This window comes from Amphiura filiformis, chromosome 12 (genome assembly GCF_039555335.1).
Source record: "Amphiura filiformis chromosome 12, Afil_fr2py, whole genome shotgun sequence".
Taxonomy (NCBI): domain Eukaryota; kingdom Metazoa; phylum Echinodermata; class Ophiuroidea; order Amphilepidida; family Amphiuridae; genus Amphiura; species Amphiura filiformis.
In genome coordinates, this window is record NC_092639.1 from 49,427,474 (window position 1) to 49,449,837 (window position 22,364).

The following is a 22,364-nucleotide window of genomic DNA, read 5'->3' on the forward strand; positions in this document are numbered from 1 at the left end:
GTGGATATCTAATGACAAATTGCATAAATAGAGGATGATAGGATAACGAAATACTCCTTTAAACAGTTAACATGGTTAGTAACAGACGCAAGTGACCATGTACATGCCCAAAGTCACTTACACGCAGAATTATATTGTGTGTAAATTGCCAAATGCTTACATAGCAGCTATTACACTTTCCCACTTCTGACACTAAGCAGTCGAAATGAATAGCGCCCAATACAAGTCTTGTTACCTCTGGTAGATATTTCTTTACTTTTCCATGGTTGGTTGAATATATACTTTAAAACTAAAAATATATGACCCGAAAAGAATTAAGCATTGAAACTTCCATTGGAATAGCGTAAATATTTTACTTTGCAATCTATTTCAGTATAATGCTAGAACATGATATTGTAAACATGGTAATTCGTTTTAGCAAATTCTTTATTTGCTGATTATTGTTGAAAAAATATAACTGAAAAGTAGGAGAGTAACTATAAAATAACTATATTTTTTTGATATCGTGAAAATTAGATATCGCGAATAACATAATTTGTCCCATCATATTGTGTTATTGTTACACCAAGTTCATCGTCAACAAAACCACCTATATTATATGGATAGTTTTGGCTGGTCGTTTCTCATGTCTCAGCAGCCAGACTGTGTTAAGTGAAGTTCGTATTTCGTGTGTTGGCTTATTCTGGAAAATCAACATTACTTTCACCCTTTATTTAAGGGGGTTAATAGTTACTTTTATGAGATGTTTATTACTAGTACAAAAAAGACAGGAAAATTACCGCGGGATGCTTTATACAAAATATATTTGTTACACACAATTTAAGTTCAGTTTCTTTCTTTATTTCTTTTATTAAAAGGTCCACTTTTCACACTAGGGAATGCAAAACATGTACCTACAAAAAATTGCTTTAAGCCATATTGTAACATTTCCATAAAAATAGATTTGTATTTCTGTTCCTTTAAATGTTAGCTTTTATTGTCAGATATGTCCCCTTTTAAGCAAAGAAAAGTGAAATTCACTACCAGCGCCGTCGGTCGTGCTACGGTACGGTCCTTTGATGTGTGTATGACTGTCCTCCATACGCTAATTAAACGACGGTTCCTGCGCTTTGTTCAAAATAACGGATTTTGACAAAACTACATCACCTAAAGTCTTGATTTTGCACGGTATGTTAGTTTAATAAAGTACATTACAATCGCGTAAAAAATTGAAAAATATTGAGGGCGTCCTCCTCGGCAAATGTTACAACATGGCGTTAACGTATTGTGGTTCTTGAGATTCGTATCGTTTTATGAAGATATTTCGTTTCAACACTCTGTACCTCATAACTCAAGAACCACAACACCAAATTAGACATTCTAATGTACGTGGGTCCTTCAAAAAGTTCTACCTCCACCATCACATCTAAATTATTATACAAATCTACAATATGATTCTTACTAGACTTTTGGCTTCAGTTTTTAACCTTTTCCGACGTACCAAATCTGTATTCGCTTTAATCAACATATCGAAACAACCCAAAATCACATATGCTTCTAATAACTTTTATTTTTTAGCCTAGATTTAAGAATATAATCATAGGTAATTTCAATTTCCTGGCACATAAGATAATAGAGATGTGATGATGAAGGTAGAACTTTTTGAATGACCCTCGTATATAATATTAATAAAGAAACCTTTACACCTTTCTTAAGATTAATATTTAACAATTATTGTTATATTAATTCTTACTTGCTTTGTATAGTGCTAACTAAATTAACAAAAATATATACATATATATTATATTCCAAAATATTATGCATGTCCATTTGTTCTGATTTCGGCAACAAATGTACAGTTAATTCTGCCCTCCATAATAATTGTAAGTGAGTTTGGGGTATATGCATTTATTATGGAGGGCAGAATTAACCGTCCATTTGTTGCCGAAATAAGTAACATGTAATTGAGAACACATGGACATAGGTGGTTCTTATTTTAAGCCCTCGATATAATAAACAAAACCCCTGAACTACATTTTTGTACACATTCTTTTTTCAACATAATGTATTACACATTTCGCAACATACTATTACAACACAAGACCCTTACACTACATATAGTATACATTAGACGACCAAAAACCATCTGTTCTACGGGCCCAACCGACACAGATTTTGCCTTCTGAGGAATTTTTTTGTCGTTTTTTTGGCAGAAATTGATTGAGTTTGCCTTAGCACATGATTTGCAAAAGTTGTTTGGTTTTTTTCTTCAGATTTGTGAAGCTTTCTCTGCTTTTTAAGGTCATTAGGCCTCTTCCAGTAAACAAAATAACGGGTTTCATCAAGTTACGTCTTATTTTGCCAAATTAATTCGTATTATTTACCAATGCCTTTTGAACACGCTCCTTTTGATTCTGACCTGAATTCATGCCGTATAATCTGTTGCCAAAACAGGCTTTCATGACCTCCCTTCATAGTAAATCATTTGTGATGCAGCTCATCAAAAGTCAATTTTGAGTTCTGTATTTCTGCTCTGAAATCATTTTTCAAGCTTGAAAGTGAGCTAAAATGACACTTCATTTGCAAGGCATTCATATTTTAGTCATTCGTATTTCATAAGTAGCCCAAATTCTTATTATACCGCCCAAATTTTAATTATTTTCCATATTTTTCGTTTATTTTAATCTAAATCTTGAAAAGCACTTAGCGGTAACCCCCACTCCCTTGGTGTGCTGCATCACATTTTTCATCACAATAAACAGAGAGCAATAGATGTTCTTGCAGTCGCATGTAATCTGATCACGAAACTATATACTAGCTTTATAATCTGATCTCCAACAAGTGGCATTCAGATATATTTTACTATTCATACATTTGCAGCTTATAGTTAAATAAGCTCCAAATGGTAGTATTACATGGGGGAACATGGCACGTTCAACACACACTTTAGGCAGTATTAAAAATAAATCACTTGGTTTATAAATATACTATCAACATTTTTCATACCTTAACCACTTATTTAATGACAATTGTTAAACTCAAAATTATTCTAAAAGACCGCTTCACCATTTCAAAAAGTGCACAACTATACAATGTTTTAAACTATTTTACAAAAGTTGCAACTCTTTTGCATGGCCGTGGTATGTAAAATAAGATGCATGTTGTAATTAAATCGGTAAGATATACCCAGCAATCATGGCAACGCTCATCAAATCAATTTGAGAACGGCGAAAGGAAAGTCGAACCTAAGGGAGCAGCCTATTAGTCCGAAGGGTCATTAGTCCAAAAAGATTTCAAGTTCAAGTCCAAGGCGATTTAGGTTTAATGTTAGGATTACGGTTTATTAGGGTATGCACTGCAAAAACAAGTGTTTATATTTAAACACCATATTGTGTTTATTAGAGCAACACTTAATAAACACATAATTCATGTTAATGGTCTAACACTAATGTTCATAAATTAACACTTGGTGTTATATTACAAACATTAGTGTTTGTAATATAACACCAAGTGTTAATTTATGAACATTAGTGTTAGAACCATTAACATTAGTGTTAGACCATTAACATGAATTATGTGTTTATTAAGTGTTGCTCTAATAAACACAATATGGTGTTTAAATATAAACACTTGTTTTTGCAGTGTGGTTAGGGTCAGATCTGGTATTAGAGTCAGGGATAGGGTTAGGATTAGGACTTATGTTATATGTCAGGGTTAGGGTGAAGCATAAGGATTTGGGTTTTTTGTACTAATGACGCTTCGGACTATCAACCTGTAAACAATCCAAGTACGTACCCGTTCTGAATACTGGATATTTTCTAAACCGGTCGAAAAGCTCTGTTATCTCGCGTATAATAATCGTCATATGCCGGAGGTGGGGATTTTGCACCGTAACCGTATCCTGTTGGTGGTGGTGGAGGATACAAAGGCGGTCGAGCAATAGCAGGTTGTCTAAGAAGCATACAACAACCGCATACAGCCAAAGCCAATAATGTCAACAAAAGAATAGCTGCCCCAAGTATGATCCCTACCAAAGCTGCTGTACTCAAAGCAACGCCATCTCCTCCTCCAATATCATCGTCGTCGTCATCATCGTCGTCATCGTCAACGTCGTCGTCCACGATTGTTATCAACACATTGTTATTACCGGTTATCAATCCGTCACTTGGGTCAGACAGCGTGGCTGTGAAAGATTCACCCCCCTCAGCATTATTGTCGTCATTTATCGGAATGATCACTGTTGCCCGACCGACTCCTCTCCAAACTGAACGAGAGATCCGGGGTCAGAAAGAGTAAGGGAAGTGAAGTCCGTACCCGCAGTTGCCGTTCCTGATGTAGTAGTGACTTTACACTTCCTGGCTCTTCCGTTCGCGTACGGATGACCGCAACTGGAAGATTTCCAGCATATTCGTCTACCACTAGAGAAGAACGATCAAAGAAATATCTTTGCTGTGTTGCAGGAGGTTGCACGTCGTTGTCTTCTATGGTAACAGTGGCCGATGACAGCACTTGACCTGCTTCATTGATAAGTGCCACCGTGAATGTTTCCGAAGACTCAAACAGTTGGTCGTCTATGATAGTAATTGGAAAGCGTTTTGACCGATCGCCGATATCGAAAAGAACCTCACCAATGTCCTCAAAATCCACTCCAGACAAAGCAGTACCGTTGATAGCGACAAGATAAACCTTTTTATCATCTTCCAAGGCTCCTTGTCTAAGAAGAGTAATATAGAGACTTCCTGCGCCCTCATTCACATTGTATGCACTTAACTGTATTCTAATGGCTATATCGTCATCGGTAATTCCAATGTATGTCTGCGTGTTTCCTTCACTGAGTTCTCCTTTACTAGGTTTTGATATTACTACACGGAAAGCTTCGTTAGGTTCACCGATTCCGTCATTTATTAAGGTTATTTCAGCATTAGTGCACTCCTGGTTTGCTTGGAAGGTCACTTGGTATCCAATTCTGTTGACGTAATCCATTCCTGCAATAGCGCTTGTATCAATCAATGTGACGGGTACAGTCACGGATCCGTCTCCCAGATATCCCTCACGACACACAGGTACAAGAACAGTTCCCGCATCTTCACTTATGGTGATATGTGTCTCACGTAAAAATACACGGAAATCGTTGTCAGTAATGTTGATGGAAGCTTTGTGGTTTTCTCCAGGACAGAGATAAGTATTAACGGCACCAGTCGTAACGGATAACTGAACGCAGAAATTTTCAAGATCTTCTACGTCATTGTCACCAACAATAGTGACTGGAACAAATGCTGTTTCGCTGTTAGCTGAAAATGTGATTTCTGCATTAGCCGAGCTTCTTCTTCTTCTAGTAGCCGAACTATAGTAATAGTCTTCATATATCTTAGCAGAACCACCAATTAACACAAAGTTAGTTGTACCTGCTTGACCTAAATATCCCCTGCGCATCACAGGAAATAATTGTTCCCGATTAGTATCTCCTTCCAATATCTCATAACTGTCATCCTGTTCGTCTATAAAGTAGCAACTGTAATAGTCTTTAATGGTTACCTCCGACGAGGGGGTGGTTCCTAAAGCGGCACAATCATTGGTAGTCAAAGTCAAACTAAACTTCTCATCTCCTTCGCCGATGGTTTCAGTAACCGTGTTATCTTGCTCGATTTTGAACTGAAGTGTGATGGACTCTTCCCCTGCTTGGAACGTTATGGTTGAGGAATTTGTGTTCACGTGTGTATTGGCTAGAAGAGAGAAATCTTCCGGATCTTTCGCGAGGAGTGAGGCAGTATCTTCACCGATTGCCAGATTGACCACAGAACAACATCGCAGGTCACCTGCGCGTGTCAATTTAACATCTACAATGCTGTCATACTCGAAGCGTGAATACGTATCAGGGTCAAAGGTTACTGTTGGAAAATCGATGCATTTCACAAATTGGAGATCTACTGCTAAACGATTAAACGTCTCTGCATTAGTAACAACGGTTTCTCTCACGTTTGTTGTAGCTGTGGTACTCCCGGATAGTGACTTCATCACGCGTATTATGGAAGCTTTATTTTCCAACGCATAGACATAGTCGCCATATACGCCTATATCAAACGGGTAAAATGTCCATGCCGTGTTACCAGTTATTGTAGATATTAGTGTATTACCACTTAAATCAAGATTGACATAACCTATTACACCTGAACCGCTTGCATCAGCATTGATTGAATAATACACCCTTTCCGTGTCCCAGTCGATTGATATAGATTGGATATTCCTATTGGCAGTACTCACAGTAACCGTGTTTAGAACAGATCCAGTGGATAGTCTAGCTCTCTTGATCAAACTAGATGTACCATCTTGCTGTGCAAAGTAGATAAGGTCATTGTCAATGTCTAATTCAATGTCAACAATTGTACCACTACTAACAGAGAGAAGTGACCCTGTTGTTGGGTTTGTAGCTTCTAGATCAGAGTAGAATATTGACTGACGTCCAAATTCTATCCAGTACACCTTCCTTGCAGCGCATGTCCCGTCTACAGCAATTCGCGTTATCTCAGGATCTAAAGTATAAAAAAACAAAAGTATGAATGCACTAATATTATACTGTATTAGGCATTCTATTCGGTATTTCTATCAATAAATTATTTCAAAATAGTACATGGCGCTATGGGTTTAAGATTTTCTTTTGCTACATTAGTTCCACTAATGTAGCTAAACTAGATTCGAACTCACAAATCACCCAATAGCGCCATGTACTATAAATAACCTTTATATCATTTTAACGTGTTTTAAAATAGTAGTAGAGTCATTTCACCATGTTCTTAGCCAACAACAACGTCGCTGTTTCGTGAATCGTGATGCAAGCTAAGTATCCATATATTTTCATCGTTTCTTTCAACATTTTTGTCATGATGCCAATCCCCCAGCATAATCGGGGTAATGAATTTGGAGATAAAGCTTTACGTATTTCATATTTCTGAGGTGTAGCCTACATAGCATAAGTGATGAAATGCAAAATAAACTTTTAAGATTTCCATAAATTATACATATTGGCATATAACCTATCTACACCAGGCACAAAAAGAAACTCGTCAGTTATATTCATCCTTGCTGTTCAATAACTTGATTATTTTGGATTATTCTGAAATATACATTTTGTTAATTGGACTTTGCTTTCTCATTTGACACCCTGTTCGTGAAAAACGAACACGAATTAACCAAGATATGAGCCTCCAAAGCCTCAAACCCCAAAAAGAAAAGTTGCATTTTCAACGGTTTTCAATGGGAACGCATCGTTGTATTGCACACAAGCACCACGGGCCAATCAATAAAACACACAGTGTAACAGGCACAATTGAATTGTTAAATTTGCAACTTTTCATTTTGGGGTTTGAGAGTTTGGAGGCGCATATCTTGGTCAATTCTTGCTCAATGTTCACGAACAGGGTGTCAAATGAGAAAGACAATTCCAATTAACAAAATGTATATTTCAGAATAATCCAAAATTATCAAGTTATTGAACAGCAAGGATGAATATAACTGACGAGTTTCTTTTTGTGCCTGGTGTATATGTATAACTACCTAACATCCATACCCCCAACAAACAAACTCTTGTAGACTCTGGACAAAGTGTCACTTTAGCCAATTTAAATTTCAACATGTTCAACTGGACTTGTTTTTAGGTATTATTTAGTTTATAGGCATATATAAGACACCATTATACCAGACAAGACAAGTTTGAATAAGAAGGACAATCTCATTCTCAAACTCAATGGCATTTTCCTTTTAAGAATTTATAGGTGTATCATTTCAAATAAAGTCAAAAGAAGACCGCATAAAAAAGATACAGAAAGAGAGCAATACAGATAGAAAAAGAGCAATGCAGGAGCATTTTTTAAAACAAAAGAAAGTAATATATATCATGGACCTTTCACTTGTCTATGTACAAACTTGTCAAATACAACCTACAAAACTATTGGCAGTTGTATTTTAGGCCTTGGGAAAAAAGTAAAGACCTAATTATTTCATACACGATACAACAAATTACCAGCATGATCTTTACATGTGGCATTGTCTTTTAAAGACAGTTCTTGTTTTCATCGAAAAGATCAAATTAATGGTACAGGCTATTATTTGTTCAATTTATTGCATTTATCGGTGGAATCACATGTCAGTGAATCTCATAGCCTCAAGTCCATGCATGCAGTTGAATATGTCTCAGGACGAAGCTTTAGGTACCAGCAAAGCTTAGGATTAAACCACTGTCAGTGGGTAGAAACTCAAATTGCCAGGATGGATGGATGTGGTATAACTCACAATATATTTAGGGAACTTTGGCCACTTCGAATTTCATTGCGATTTTGTTGATACCGGAAAAACAATTGGAAAAGTGTTTTTATTCAAAAGAAAATACCTTATTTTCGCCAAAATGTAACCAACTTGAATGTGTCGGTGTTAATCTGGACTGAAAACGAGTCATTCGCCAGATTTCGTTGATTACAAAAATTTCAATCATGAACAAAAAACATATCCAGCACATTTCTTATCTGCCCAAGTTCTTCAAATAGAATATTAACAACCCCATCTTGTTTTCTGAAAATAGCCACATCTTGAAGGTCATCACAAAAAAGTCGCGTATATGCAAAAGTGGCAAAATTAAGCAAATTCCTATTGCCAACTTGGTAAAAGTGTATACTCGTGGCCCAATCGCATACATCATAGCACCCAGTTTTGTGAACAAATTCATTAGGACTGTTCATAGTAGAATTTATAGTTGTGATTTCATACGAAGAAGCATGTAATCGACTGGGATGAGGCTAAGATCGTGAGCAAAGAGAGCTATAGATATAAAAGATGGATCAAAGAAGCAATCACCATCAGAAAGCGGGGCAACACCATGAACAGAGACGAGGGACGATACAACTTAAGTCACGTTTTTGACGATGTGATAACTGACAAAAAATCAACTGGCAGTTGCTCAGGTGCTAGGCAGCAGCTCAGCTGTATACAGATCGTCATTACAACAATAGCATCGAAAAAGAAAACTGACAGTTTTCGAAACGTTTGCAAGTAAGTGGATATTTTATTGGACTAGTCGTATGAAATCACAACTAACAAAGCACCCAGTTTTGGTTTGTGATTTCAAAATATTGTAATTAGACATTGGTTCTTTATGAGACAGAAATACCAAAATTTAAACAGTTATTTTATTTATCAAGATATAGCAAACATTCCATGGTAGAGATTGGACCAAAGACAAATTACACCTAAATTAAGAGTAAATTGAGGGTTAACGCTATGGCGAAAAAACAAATGCAAAGTAATTGCGAATGATAATCAGGAATATACTGATATTACATACCTCTACAACCATTAATTTCAAACCGCATTTCAGGAGGTACTCCTGTGGTGCTAGTTCCATCAACAGTGCCTGTTGCGCGGATTCTGATATGAGTAGCTGACACTGGCTGATCAAATGCAGCGTTGTATATAACATTCTCAGGGGTTGAAGCTATTGCTCCTGTGTTAAATGGCTATAATAAAAAAACAATTAAAGGTGAATTATTGTTTATGTAAACATGGTAAATGTAATTTTTTATTTTTCTAACCCGTGAGGGTCTTGATTAAAAGTGACACAAAAAAGCAACAATATACAAACATGTATAAACTCACAGAACATATTACACTCAGCCAGCAATGATATTTACATATTTATATATGGCCACGTGTCTTGAAGTGGTGTTCCTTTGCGTTTCGTTAGTAAATTTCTAGGATCGCGCATCATTTTGCATTGAAACATTCATAACTTCCAAATTATAGATCCTATCATAGCAAAAGTAAACATTTTCTGAATGGAAAAAGTCCAATCTTTTCCAAAAATGGCACCTATCTAAAAAACAACCTTATTGGTGCAAAGTAGAGGCAATAGCCCACCCAAAAATGTATACTTTGATAGGGTTACCCCTACATGATGTACTTTTTTGATACACGGAATGACACGTTACAAAATTTTCCATCAAAATTTGAGGAAAATACAAAAATAATACTTGAATTGCTAAAGGGCCTCTTTCATACTAAAATCTTAGTGTATTCTTAAAAACATTAATACATTTGTAAAGTGCAAGCAACAACCATCCTAAACATGTTTACTTTGATAAGGTTACACCTAAATAGGGTACTTTCTGTGGTGTGATGTTACGGTACACCGAAACATGCCGACATAAAAGACGTAAATTTTGTTCAGTTTAAAAAAATTAAAAGAACCAATCTCTTGTGTTGACTTTTAATACTACAAATTTAACTCACTTCAGATTCTTCCTAGCAATACTTTCGGGCTCTGTTGCTTAATATACTATCCAGAGAGGTTGCGTCAGCAACCGAGCCCTACCAAATTCACCTGAATTTTTATTACTCTCTTGACACTCTCTTTAATAGCTCACATGCAATGAGCAATTATAATATAATCATTTATAATATAAATGTGTGCATATTATTTTAAATGTCCAATTTTAAAATTCCAATATTATGAATGAGGCTGAACAAATATTAAATTTTGGTCTCTAGCTATTATTTATTTATTTACATTTATTTATTTACATTTATTTATTTATGTATTGATTTGTTTATTTAAATTTATTTATTTATTTATTTAATATTAATTAATATTGATTAATTATTTAATTAGATAATTAATAAATAATTTATTTATTAAATTAATTGATTTAATGGGTATTTAATGCAGGCCTGTTAAAACAATTACAATTGATTTATGGCAGTTAAAAAACGCTGAGGTTGTTGTCTTCAGATATCGGTGTCCCAAGATCCGTGTTCATTTAAAATTAATTAATAGTATGGCATTTTCTATATACTCGGTTAGTTTTGTGGGGTTCACTATCAAACCCGAACGGTTTTAGCTTCTATTTATATTATTTATTAACATAGGGCTATTTGTTTGTGATATTTCAAGCGTTTTAAAAATTCAAAATAATCCCATTCAATTACACGGTTGACGATGGAAATTTACTGAATTTAGAGAATGCACGTCATTAACCACCTGATTGGATTATGAAGATGTTTGCTTATCTTAATGGTACAAGACAGAAAAGGCAAGGAGACAGAAATTTAGAGTTTTAAATTAGAGAGTTGACAGGAAGTTGTAAGAGTTAAATTGTTATGGACATGATTGGTGTAAGCGCGAAAATGTTGAATGTCAGATCAAAGTCATCCGAGGTGAATTAAGTAATGTCGATCACAATTCTGCGCCAAAATTGTTACAGGTCATCTGAGGTGGACTAGGTATATATTTGGATTGTCAGAACACCTTCCCCAATCAAACACATTTCTCTTGCATTTGATCATCTTCTACTCTTCCCTGGAAAAATCATTATAATACCAAATCTACACACCATAGAATTCACCATATGTGACGCGATCAAGCAAAATCAGTCGGAACTCGGCAATATTGATTTTAAGACATAGCCAAACAAAGCGAATATTTCCTTTCGTTTCCTCTTGTTTTGGAAACACTTTAATTGCTAATATCTTTGGAACTGGTTGTCCAATTTTAATGTGTTTTTCTGCAAAAGCAGCTTTGTAAATGCTATTTAGTGCTTGGTCGCATCACATATCACATCCAAGCTCACATTGGGCGCCCCATTCCTTTTTTAAAGGAATTTTTATTACAATAGTAATGTCGAAATTAGGACTTGCTGTCAATAATACGAAGGACGTGCGTGACACGTCCTTCGTGCACGGGACAATAAGCTTTAAAATGATACCAAAATTATATACATAGCATCAATACTTTTCAAGATATGGATAATTTTGTAAATGACACCTTGATATTTTTGCTAAATTGCTGTTCGGAGTTATAGGCTAATTGGTTTCCTGCTTTACACAGGATTCATAGTGCAACTGTCAATTATTGATTAAATAAACCTCTTTTTGATAAATACTTTCTTTTTTTTATGGGAATGTCATATTTAAAAACATGCCGGCGACTTGTTCCGGGTTTTGTTGAAGCAAAGCTAGTCACATATTTGACACCACATCTGACCTTCCAGTTTGGCGCCATATTTGTCTGTGTGTTTTTATTCGTTTCCTCGCGTATATAATTATCAATCTGAGAATATTCATAGATATATATAAGACATGTTGGTACTTGGCTACCGGGGTGAATTAGTGTTTTTAAAAGTATGTAAAGAATTTCACATCATAGTGCCATTACAGTTATGCATACGCAACACCAAAACTACCTGATTGGTCACAGTCTGCGTATTCCGGAGTTCACGTAAACCAATGTCCTTGAACATTTTATGATCCATTGCTTTGACATTCAATTCAATTCAATTTATTTCCATCAAAAATACAATACTTAATTAACACCAAAATGATTAAAAAACACAAGATGGAGGAGATGCAACAAAAGGCAAATGCCTGCAAAAGTGTTGCACCACCTTACAAAAAAATTAACACACACACATAACAACAAGACAAGTGCGGAGGCCTAACAAAGGATAAACAAAAATAAATAAATGACATAAATGGATGACACTGTGCATACCAAGGAGGTTAGATATAGAAAGGAGAGGAAATAGATTACGTAACGCATATTGTTCCTTTGTGCCAATTGGAGTTTCCGAAACGCTATTCATCGAGAGGTACCTTTTGTTCGGGACAAAGGGCTTCCGCCATTAAATCGGTAACTGACCTGACAGCGTATTGACGCTATAATTATAGGCAGGCTACTGTCAATAAGTGATCAAACGAAAGTCATGTGAAAGCGCCTACACGAGCGAGAGGTACCCTTTGTCCCTATACATCCCAAGGGTGTAATTGAGTAGCCGTATAAGCACAAAAGGCACACATTAGCCGTGGGTGTTTAGTTCGTTATCACCCACTGACTTTAGGTGCTTCATTTAAATCAATTGAATGCGTTTGCTGATCAATTGCACATCAGAATTCAGGCTGCCATGTCCACATGTCTTACTGTATAATTGTAATACTAGCTACGTATACATCTAACATATAATAAGTACTGGCATAGGCCTATATAAAAGTTGTTCCACAAATTGACATTTAATTTTATCTTAAGAAGGAGATTGGCATAAACAGTGCGTTACCCAAGGGGGGCAGCTCTTCTGTGAGAGGTCTTGGGAGGGGATGAGGGAGGAAGAGGTGGAGGAGGGGATATGGAGAATGAGAGGGGGGCTTGGGGAAGAGAGAAAAAGGAAGAAATGAAAAGAAATAAATAAATAGAAGTAAATAAATAAAAAGATAAGGAAAATGATAGGAACAAGGAGGGACAAAAAGTAAGAGGGGATGGAGAAGGGAAGGGAGAAAAGGAGAGGGAGTGATACTTTAGCAAGGAAATAATAAGTACAGAGAAAGGAAAAGAAAGGAATGATAAATAAATGTAGGCCTAATCATAATTATTATAAAAACTAAACACAACCCCCCCCCATAGTTGAAAATATGTTCTTGGACAACATTTCTGAGAAAATAGTGGCTTGGAGTCTTGATGACTTTGCTTAAAAAACATCAGTTAGGTTTGCCTACTCACATACAACAATGACATATGAGTCATTCCAGTCACATCAACAAAAAGGGTTGGTTGGTTAGTGGTCATCCCCTCAAATGTTGCTGAAAATCATTTCTAGCATACTTCTATGAGCATAATGAACACATAGAAAAAAATGAATGCTCAAATCCAAGCGCTTTTGGAGATAAGGCTTGTCAAAATTTGAAAATTTGGCCCAGATCCCCACTTTTTGCTCTCTCGAGTCGCGTCGTTGAAGAAGTTATGGGTCTTTCAAAACCTCTTTTCGTTTCGTTTTTGACAAATACATTTTCACAAAACGAAACAAGGTTTTGAGAGACCCATAACATTTTAAGTAGATAAGATACACTATTTCTGAGGCCAGATTCTGTTTTTCTGGGTTAGTACTTTTCAGCATAACATCATTTGTGACCATGAGTACAGCACGAATGAGCCGTAAATGTCCTCATTTAATGAGATACACGTAGCACCAAATTGAAATACATGAATATGACCTATGCCCATTTTACACTGTAACTCGGAATACAATTGAGGACATTTACGGCTCATTCGTGCTGTACGGTCACATTTTTCAAGGTCAAAATATGAGTGTCCCAAAACGCTACTAATTCAACGACACGACTCGGGAGACCAAAAAGTGTGGGTCTGGGCCAAATTTTGACAAGCCATATCTCCCAAACCGCTTGAAGTTGAGCATTCATTTTTTTCCATGTGTTCATTATGCTCATAGACAGTGGACTTCGGTTGTATATATAAATGCGCATATATAAATGCGCACGTGACCAGATGACCAGTGCCATGTTCGTGTTACCTCACTGTCAATCACTGAAATTGCGACCACAGTTCCAGGTGGTGGCCGCATTGCATTCTCTTAATTCAGTAAATTTTCATCGTCAACCGTGTAATTGAATGGGATTATTTTGAAATTTTAAAACGCTTGAAATATCACAAACAAATAGGCCTATGTTGATAAATAATATAAATACAAGCTAAAACCGTTGGGGTTCGATAATGAACCCCACAAAATTAACCGACTATATTGGAAAATGCCATACGGCCGGGCGGTTTCACAAGTTGCCGGCTCGATCATGTCATCCGCCGCCTGCACAGTTCTGACCTTAAAGCCAATCATGTCCCTTTCATACTTTCATGCCGTTGCGACAAGAGGCATGACTTATCAGCCATTCACAAGTCTTGATTGTGTCTGTTTGTCTACAATGCGCGTGTGTCACGCCGCTCGGCGGCAAGCAGCATGATAGTATGAAACCAGCAGTACGTCATAGATATGGCCAATTGGCACGCCCATTTAGCACGGAAATTATGAAATATAAGTTTGTAAATCAGCTATATCTAGCTTTTCCGTAGTTATTTTTTTTTTCCCTGATGGAAAACGTTAATAAAGAGTTTATCTTTCGGGTCAAGTTATTTTATCCTTTGCAATCAATGCCACTATTTTGCAAAAGCAATTTTCCTTGCGACCTGTCATTTTCCCCTATACTTTTGCACGGGGAGTTTATGTACATCCGGGTACCTTATATCGTTTAATACGGTATGGCGACTTGTAGATGTCACGTGCGCATTTATATATGCGCATTTATATATACAACCGAAGTCCACTGATAGAGGTATGCTAGAAATTATTTTCAGCAAAATTTGAGGGGATGACCACTGACCAACCAACCCTTTTTGTTGATGTGGCTGGAATGAATCCTATGTAAGTAGGCAAGCCTAACTGATGTTTTTAATGCAAAGTCATCAAGACCCCAAGCCACTATTTCTCAGAAATGTTGTCCAAGAACATATTTTCAACATACCTAAAGTTGATGGTGGGGCAAAATGTCTGACATTGGTTTTCAGGGGGGTCAAAATGTACAAAAATGTAATATTGGAGTTTTGCATGGGTAATATCTCAGCTAAAATTATTCAAATTGACTCAATATTGGATAAGAGTAATGTCCTACCAAAGGGTTCCGACTGGCAAAAAAATGGACAAAAAATTATTTTTACTTTTGGATTTCTGACCCCCCGAAGTTGGTCCTGGACGGACAAAGTTGCATTTTGAGGGCCCTATATCTTTTAAAGTAAAGTAGTTACAAGTTTTCTGATGCCCGATTTGAACTCTACACAATTAAGTTCAAAGATTTAGGGGTTCCCTTTATGCATTTATGGACCTCCAAACATCGTCTTTCGCGTTGCGACCCATTTTTTATGCTGATCCCCCTAAATTTCAAATTGATGCCACGGGAAAACGAAATAGCGTATGAAGCTCAAATTTTCAGGATTTTACTTTCTCATCAATATCTACCACCACACAGAAAAAGAAAAAAATTGAAGAGGTGCTGCGGTGCACATCCCAGGAGTTGACATGGAATGGCTCTTGTGGTCACTTATTGATACTCGCCTGTTGTGTAGAGCGTTAATATGATGCCGGATCAGTGACCAATTTCATGGCGGAACCCCTTTGTTCGAAACAATGGTACCACTTATATGAAAAGCCTGTCGCAAACTCTAATCGGCATCAAACGAACAAAGCATTACATAATCTATTGCTACTCTATGACTATTGAAAGCTCTTTGTTTTCCAATATGTCAGCTCTCTAACCAGACACAATAGAACAATAAACCCTGCGGTCAGTTGGCCTATATCTTTCCATTATCATACACTATCCCTCTCATCTCTCATAAAGCCCATTTACCTCTGTTGTAGCGCCACCTGTAGTTGGATTATTTTTAACTGATATCCACGTAGCTCCGTTATCCTGGCTGTAATCTACTTCAAAAGCTGTCACCCATACATGAGCAGCGACCAATCCAGCAATTCCATTTCCTTGTATTTCAACTCCTGTTACAGTCGATCGTCCACCCAAAAAGACCTCTACGGATGCTCCTAATGTATCACCCACCCAGCGTGAAGATCCATCGAGTCGTCCATTAGAAGCTGTTCCAAACGATTGGGAAATTTGTGAATTCAGTATGCTCCGAATGTCGTCTGCGACGCCAAGCCTTGGAGGAGGATTCGAAGGATACGACACCGAAATAGGCTCATCGCATTGTGGAACTATAAAAAAAATACATAAACACACACACACACGTAGTTTTAATTTGAACTTCTAAAACAGACAAATCGCACAAATGTAGAAAATCTGAAAATGTTTTGCATTCTGTAGATTTAACCAAATAGGAACATTTGTAAATTGATAAATAAGAAGTTGTTGTCGTATTACTAAATCTTTTTATGAGTATCATCAGCGATAAATTTGCTATTTTTTGGTAAGATATAGCGTCTTTTCAATCAGTGAATACCATTTTTATACCACAAACAACAAAGTATGTCGCAGAAAAACGGAACAGTTTAAAATAGCAGACTAATTGTCGGTTACGACTATTTGTGTCACTTTCACAATAATGATGTAAAAATGACACTGTCTATATCACTGAACATCATTGTAAGGACTAGTATGAATAAACAGCTTTTTCACACGAATAAAGGATGCCTACAGCCTGAGAATTGCACCAAATTGTTAAAATTTGTTCTTAAAAAAATGCTGTCCGGGTTCACGTTGAAACGCCAACGATATCCTAGTTTCACTAAAACCTTTTGTGTGTGACCAGTTACTATACTTCGCCAATAAAGTATCCAAACAATTTCCAAACTGAACAATATTGGGGTAAGTTGTTAATGTTATTAAAACTAAAACCCACTATATAACCCATTTGAAACGTTTTAAAAACGTTTTATGTTTGCTGTGATCCCTATTATAACCTTCAACCTTTTGGCTAATAACTCTGCAACGATAAGTCGTAGATATGTGAAACTATATAATATTTTGGCGAGACGAGAGGAATAACTTGACATAGGTTGAGACAAAATTGGACAAGATTATAATTTACCCCCTGTATAAACTTTGACCTGGGATATCTCGAATTACCCAGGGGTGATAATTTTACACCCATCGGAACCTGAATTTGTATCACCCAAAGAACAATAATCAAAAAACAAAAACACTTTAGCTGGCAAATCTAACATGCCTTGCTCTGCCAGTGGCGTACCGTGGCCGCTCCTACCCCGGGGGGCTGAAGAAAATTAAATTTTGCCGCCCCTTCCTCAACAGCCCGAAAAGTTTGACCCAATTTTTTTTCGGTGGTTTGAAAAAGTGAAGAGCAAAAAAAAATAATAATAATTTTAGGCGCTAGCGCCCCTAAAAGCAATGTATAGTAACAGTTTTTAACAGTTTTTATACTTTTTCAAATTTTTCCGCCTTTTTTTCTTTGCCTTTTTTTTTCGCCGCCCCTTCTTTGGGCGCCCTTTTTTTTGCCGCCCCTTCTTCTTTCGCCGCCCCTTCGTTTTGGCCGCCCCCTACTTTGACCCCGGGGGCTCGCGCCACCAAAGCCCCACCCCCCAAAAAAATATGCGCATGTCTACCACCGAACAACTAAAAGTAACAACCCAGCAAACACAAACATTGCAAACGTTTTAATACCATTTTATTTTATGCTAGTAAATGTCGGGTTATATAAAAAGTAAGAGTACTTTTTTAAAACGTTATTGTAAAATATTTTGGACAAATATTTTTGCTCAATTGTTTTGACAATAGTTAAATAACATTATGTTAGAATGTTTTACATCGTGTTTCTGAATGTTATTCGCAAGTTGGGAGTTTCACGACGTTTCGACAGTTGAGTTGCATGATTCTTTGCTTGAAGACACATATTGACAGTAGTATGTCCTTTGTGAATGGGCCAGAATTGAATACAGAGTACAGCCTATCATTTACCCGTCACAAAGGACATACCACTGACTATTCCAGAGTGACTATTATACAGGTGTCTTCCATTTGGAGAAAACCTTCTGATAATTACAAACACTCGCTGAGCAGCAAGACCTTCCCTCTAAGCTTCTAATCCGAGAAGCTGATTATCTATTTGTTTTCATGAATTGGAAGACATTCTTTGATGTATTACTGAGCTCAATCATCTGAAATTACTGGAGCGTGAGCCACCCAGGCTGGTGGCTCAGCATAGTATTTTATTAACAGAAGGTTTTCTCCAAATTCATTTCCTAATGAAATACTTCAAAACTTGGAACCAGATCACAAATTATAAATATCACTTTTACCTGGACAGCCAAGCAGTTCAAATCTCAATGCTGGTAGATCCATCGTGCTAGCATCAGTCGCGTCCCGATCCCATTCCGTGGGTACAATGGCTATATGCAATGCGACAACAGGTTCAAAGAACGTCTGTGTGACCTTCGTGTTTTGATTACTGTTTCCAGTGAATACCTACAAAAGTAATGCACAAATCAAATCAAGTCAAATCATTGATGCAGCATCAGTATAAGGCAAAAACGATGTTTGCTTGCCCTCCACCGACCAACCCAAAATTGGCTAAAATCGGAATAGAAAAAAAAAAAAAAAAAAGAGGTTTTAGTTTATAATTTTAATGTATGATTTTCATTACTCTTTTTGTGTCTAAATTTTATTTCAAAGCTAAATTTGGACAACAACATTTTTCTTAAGAAGAAAATCGTTACTGTAAACTCATAATAACATTTATAACTATCCATTCATGCATCAATGTTTCCAATAAACTTGTAAGTATGCAGTCGTTCTAATTGAAATTGAATTATTTCTATGGTGTATATTGCGTGTTGAGGGTATGAAGTGAAGTATTGGTTTAAACACAGCCAAATTAAAAAGTCTCCACTAGTTCTATCCACATTTAATCAGAGTCTGATGAGTTTATGGCAAAATAATTTATATAATAATTTTCTATACACTTTCCTTCGTAGGTTGATACCAAATTTGATATCAAAAGTTTAATCATCGTCGTGAGCATAGGAACCGTTGTTTGGAAATTCGTGCAATTTTAAATGGGGATGGAACTAGTGAAGACTTTTTAATTTGGCTGTGTTTATCTTTCCACATGGCCAATGTTCATTGTCTACAGGCCTATACAATACTGAGTCATTATAAACAAAAAAAAGAACTTGGAAAAAAAATATATATTTTTCCGACCGACCAAATATCCCACTGGATTGCAAGCAAACAATTTTTTCTTGGCCTAATGGATATCACCATTCCTGGTGTATAAAACTATATAATTTCGTTGGTTTGCCAGTCCCCTAATGCAGGTCAAAGCTGTGACCAACAATTTGAGGTACGTTTTAATTTTGTGTTGAGATGTATTGTTTGCATAATTAATTACATGTTTGTTTTGTTTAGGAGGGGCCCAGAATTAAATTGTTTAGGATGGAGTACTGTGGCCGAGCGGAACGGGCTCTGACTCATAATCAGAAGGTTGCGGGTTTGAGTCCCGGCGATGCTATCATGTTGTACCCTTAAGGGGCTGTCTGTGCAATAATTATGAGCCCCCCGGGGGGTAAAATTTCTAAACGGCTTGCCAAAATCGCTTGCCCCCCTCTCGGCCCGCCCAAAAATCGCTTGCTCTCCCTTGAACATGTCAAATTTTTGGGATCCCAATTTGCAAACCTAACGGTCTAGATGTATGTTGTGAGCGCAGCGAGCATGAAAATTTGCATAAGCGTTTCCGTACTGTTTTCCTAAGCCTTTTTAGAGCGTTTTTATTAAAAGGGCGCCCCATGAAGGTGTGCCAAAAATTGATTGCCCCCCCCCTCTCGGCTCGCCCATTTTACCCTCCCCCAGGGCTCATAATTATTGCACAGCCCCTAAGTAAGGCACTTTATCTCGATTACTTCTCCCACACAGGTGTATAAATGGGTACTGGCATTCTTAAATGCTGGGAAGGTATTAAACAGACTCGCTGTGGAGGATATTGCGAGGTAGCGATCCCCCCACAGCAACATTTCACGATGGTGGGGTTTGGCCTCGTGAGTCTGGCCTAATCGCTAACGAAAGAGAGATGGGTACTTCGTTTTGTCAAAAATGTAGGTTCGACTAATTTGCTTTTTTACCTTTGTTTTGTTTGTATGTTTCTGTTTGTATAATAAAGTGCAAATGATGCGCTGTCTGTGACGTATGAAGTTCGGATTCAATCCCGACAGCTCCTGAAGGGGACCGAAAGAAGTTTTCGAAGTCGAACATATAATGCCAATGTAAGATCTACTTTCGATCCATGTTTTGACACTTTCATTCTGCTATTTTGGTACGAGTACATTGGCTCATACTTACGGCTGGGTTATCATTAGCATCTAACACAGGATTCCAATTAGTCGGTGTACCGACAGCGTCTTGACTGTAGTATACTTGATATTCTGTCGTCCACATCGGTGCATCCTGTCTTCCCTGAGTAATAATACCGGTGATGACCGGACGACCTCGGAGATCCACCGCAATCCAATTAGGGGCAATTCCATCTGCATCAATCCAGGCACCAAGGTCCCCACCACCAGCAGCTTGATCTAGACGAGCTCTCTCTGGACCAGCATTTGCTGCACTAGTGGAGGAATAAATGTCCCCAATGCCAATCACGTTGGGGGTCGTACCAACCTCCATGCCGAGTGGTACACCGGTACACGTGACTGCAGATAAAAGGTAGTATACAAAATTGAATTTTATGAGTACAATGATAAGAATGTTTTCATGACGTGAAATATGGAATGTACCATTTGAACAAGGGTTTGCCGAGTTGAACGGAACAGTTCATATTTCATATAACTCATATAAAATTCTTTTTCCTCCACTTAAAAGGGCATTTCGTAATCCAGAGCCTCATCCCCCACTTTTTTTCCAAAAAAGTTGAAATTTTTATACCACTGGAAACCTTTGGCTACAGAATGTTTATGTACCAAAAATTTCTTGCAGATTAATTCGTTTAGCAAAAATATCGTCAAATTTGAATTTCGTTTTAGTATACCAGAACGAAATTACACACAGTGGCTATGGAGCAGTGTAATAGACATAATAATGCATAATTCGCAAACGCAAAATCGAAATCAACTGAAATTTTGGGACTAAACTTTTTTCGTGAATATCTACTGAAAAATGTCACAAAGATCACGAAATCCTCCTTTAATTTTATAAATCACTAGGAAAACTAAATAGATTTTGAAAAAATAGTACACATTATATTTATTTTAGAAGCGACACCTACACCAACGAGCGTATAATCATGATAATTGGCGAGTCGAGGTGATCACCGTGTCCGCTATACTCTCGGGTGTGTCAGCGTTGCCTTGGTAGCTGCGCGTGAGTACAGTCACGCGCAGTACTCCCATTCATCATCAGTCGGCTGCGGAGCAGGCGACTACAAGCTTTCTCCAACTGTTGCGATCTTGGGCAAGCGAAACAATTTTGTTTGGCTGCAGCATCCCTTCAGTATCTCCCAGGAGGTGTTGTACATACTGTAAGTACAGTGTCCGCGGCCGTCCCGGTTTCCTCTTCCCATGTGGTGGGATATAAAGGGCATATTCTTTCACAGGCTCATCATCTTCAAGACGCAGTATATGGCCGAGAAATTTGAGTTGATGAATCTTGACTCTGGCAACCAGTGGAGTGGTGTTGGTCAGATTATAGATGGTTTCATTTGGGATCCGATCCACACGCTTGACGTTTAACATGATTCTGTAGCAAGATGTTGCAAAGGCATTGATCTTGTTTTCCATGTCCTTGGTGATTACCCATGACTCGCACCCGTACAGAAGGATAGTGACACAAGTTGTCTCAAACAGCTTGATTTTTTGTTTCGATTGGCAGGGATGGGCTTCTCCAGAGGCGTTCCAGTTTCCAGAAAGCGGCCCAGGCTAGTGCTTTTCTTCTTTTTAGGTCTCCAGCACTGGAGCCCATCTTGGAACCCAAGTACTTGAAGTCTGTGACATGGTTGATGGTACTACCATAGACTTCGAGTGCTGGCTGAGTGTTACAGTTTGCAGTCATAT

The 22,364-nt window shown here is 37.3% G+C and overlaps 1 protein-coding gene across 1 annotated transcript; it reads right to left on the reverse strand.

Annotated features, from left to right (window-relative positions):
• Positions 1-3,626: 3,626 nt before the first annotated feature.
• On the reverse strand, positions 3,627-21,002 carry LOC140166336 (uncharacterized). The gene is made up of 5 exons (XM_072189773.1): positions 20,659-21,002; positions 18,624-18,789; positions 16,204-16,565; positions 9,311-9,482; positions 3,627-6,509 (listed from the first exon to the last, which is right to left on the reverse strand). The coding sequence occupies exons 1-5, from the start codon at positions 20,980-20,982 to the stop codon at positions 4,198-4,200; spliced, it is 3,336 nt and encodes a 1,111-aa protein (XP_072045874.1). The 5' UTR covers positions 20,983-21,002; the 3' UTR covers positions 3,627-4,197.
• Between the last annotated feature and the right edge of the window lie 1,362 nt (positions 21,003-22,364).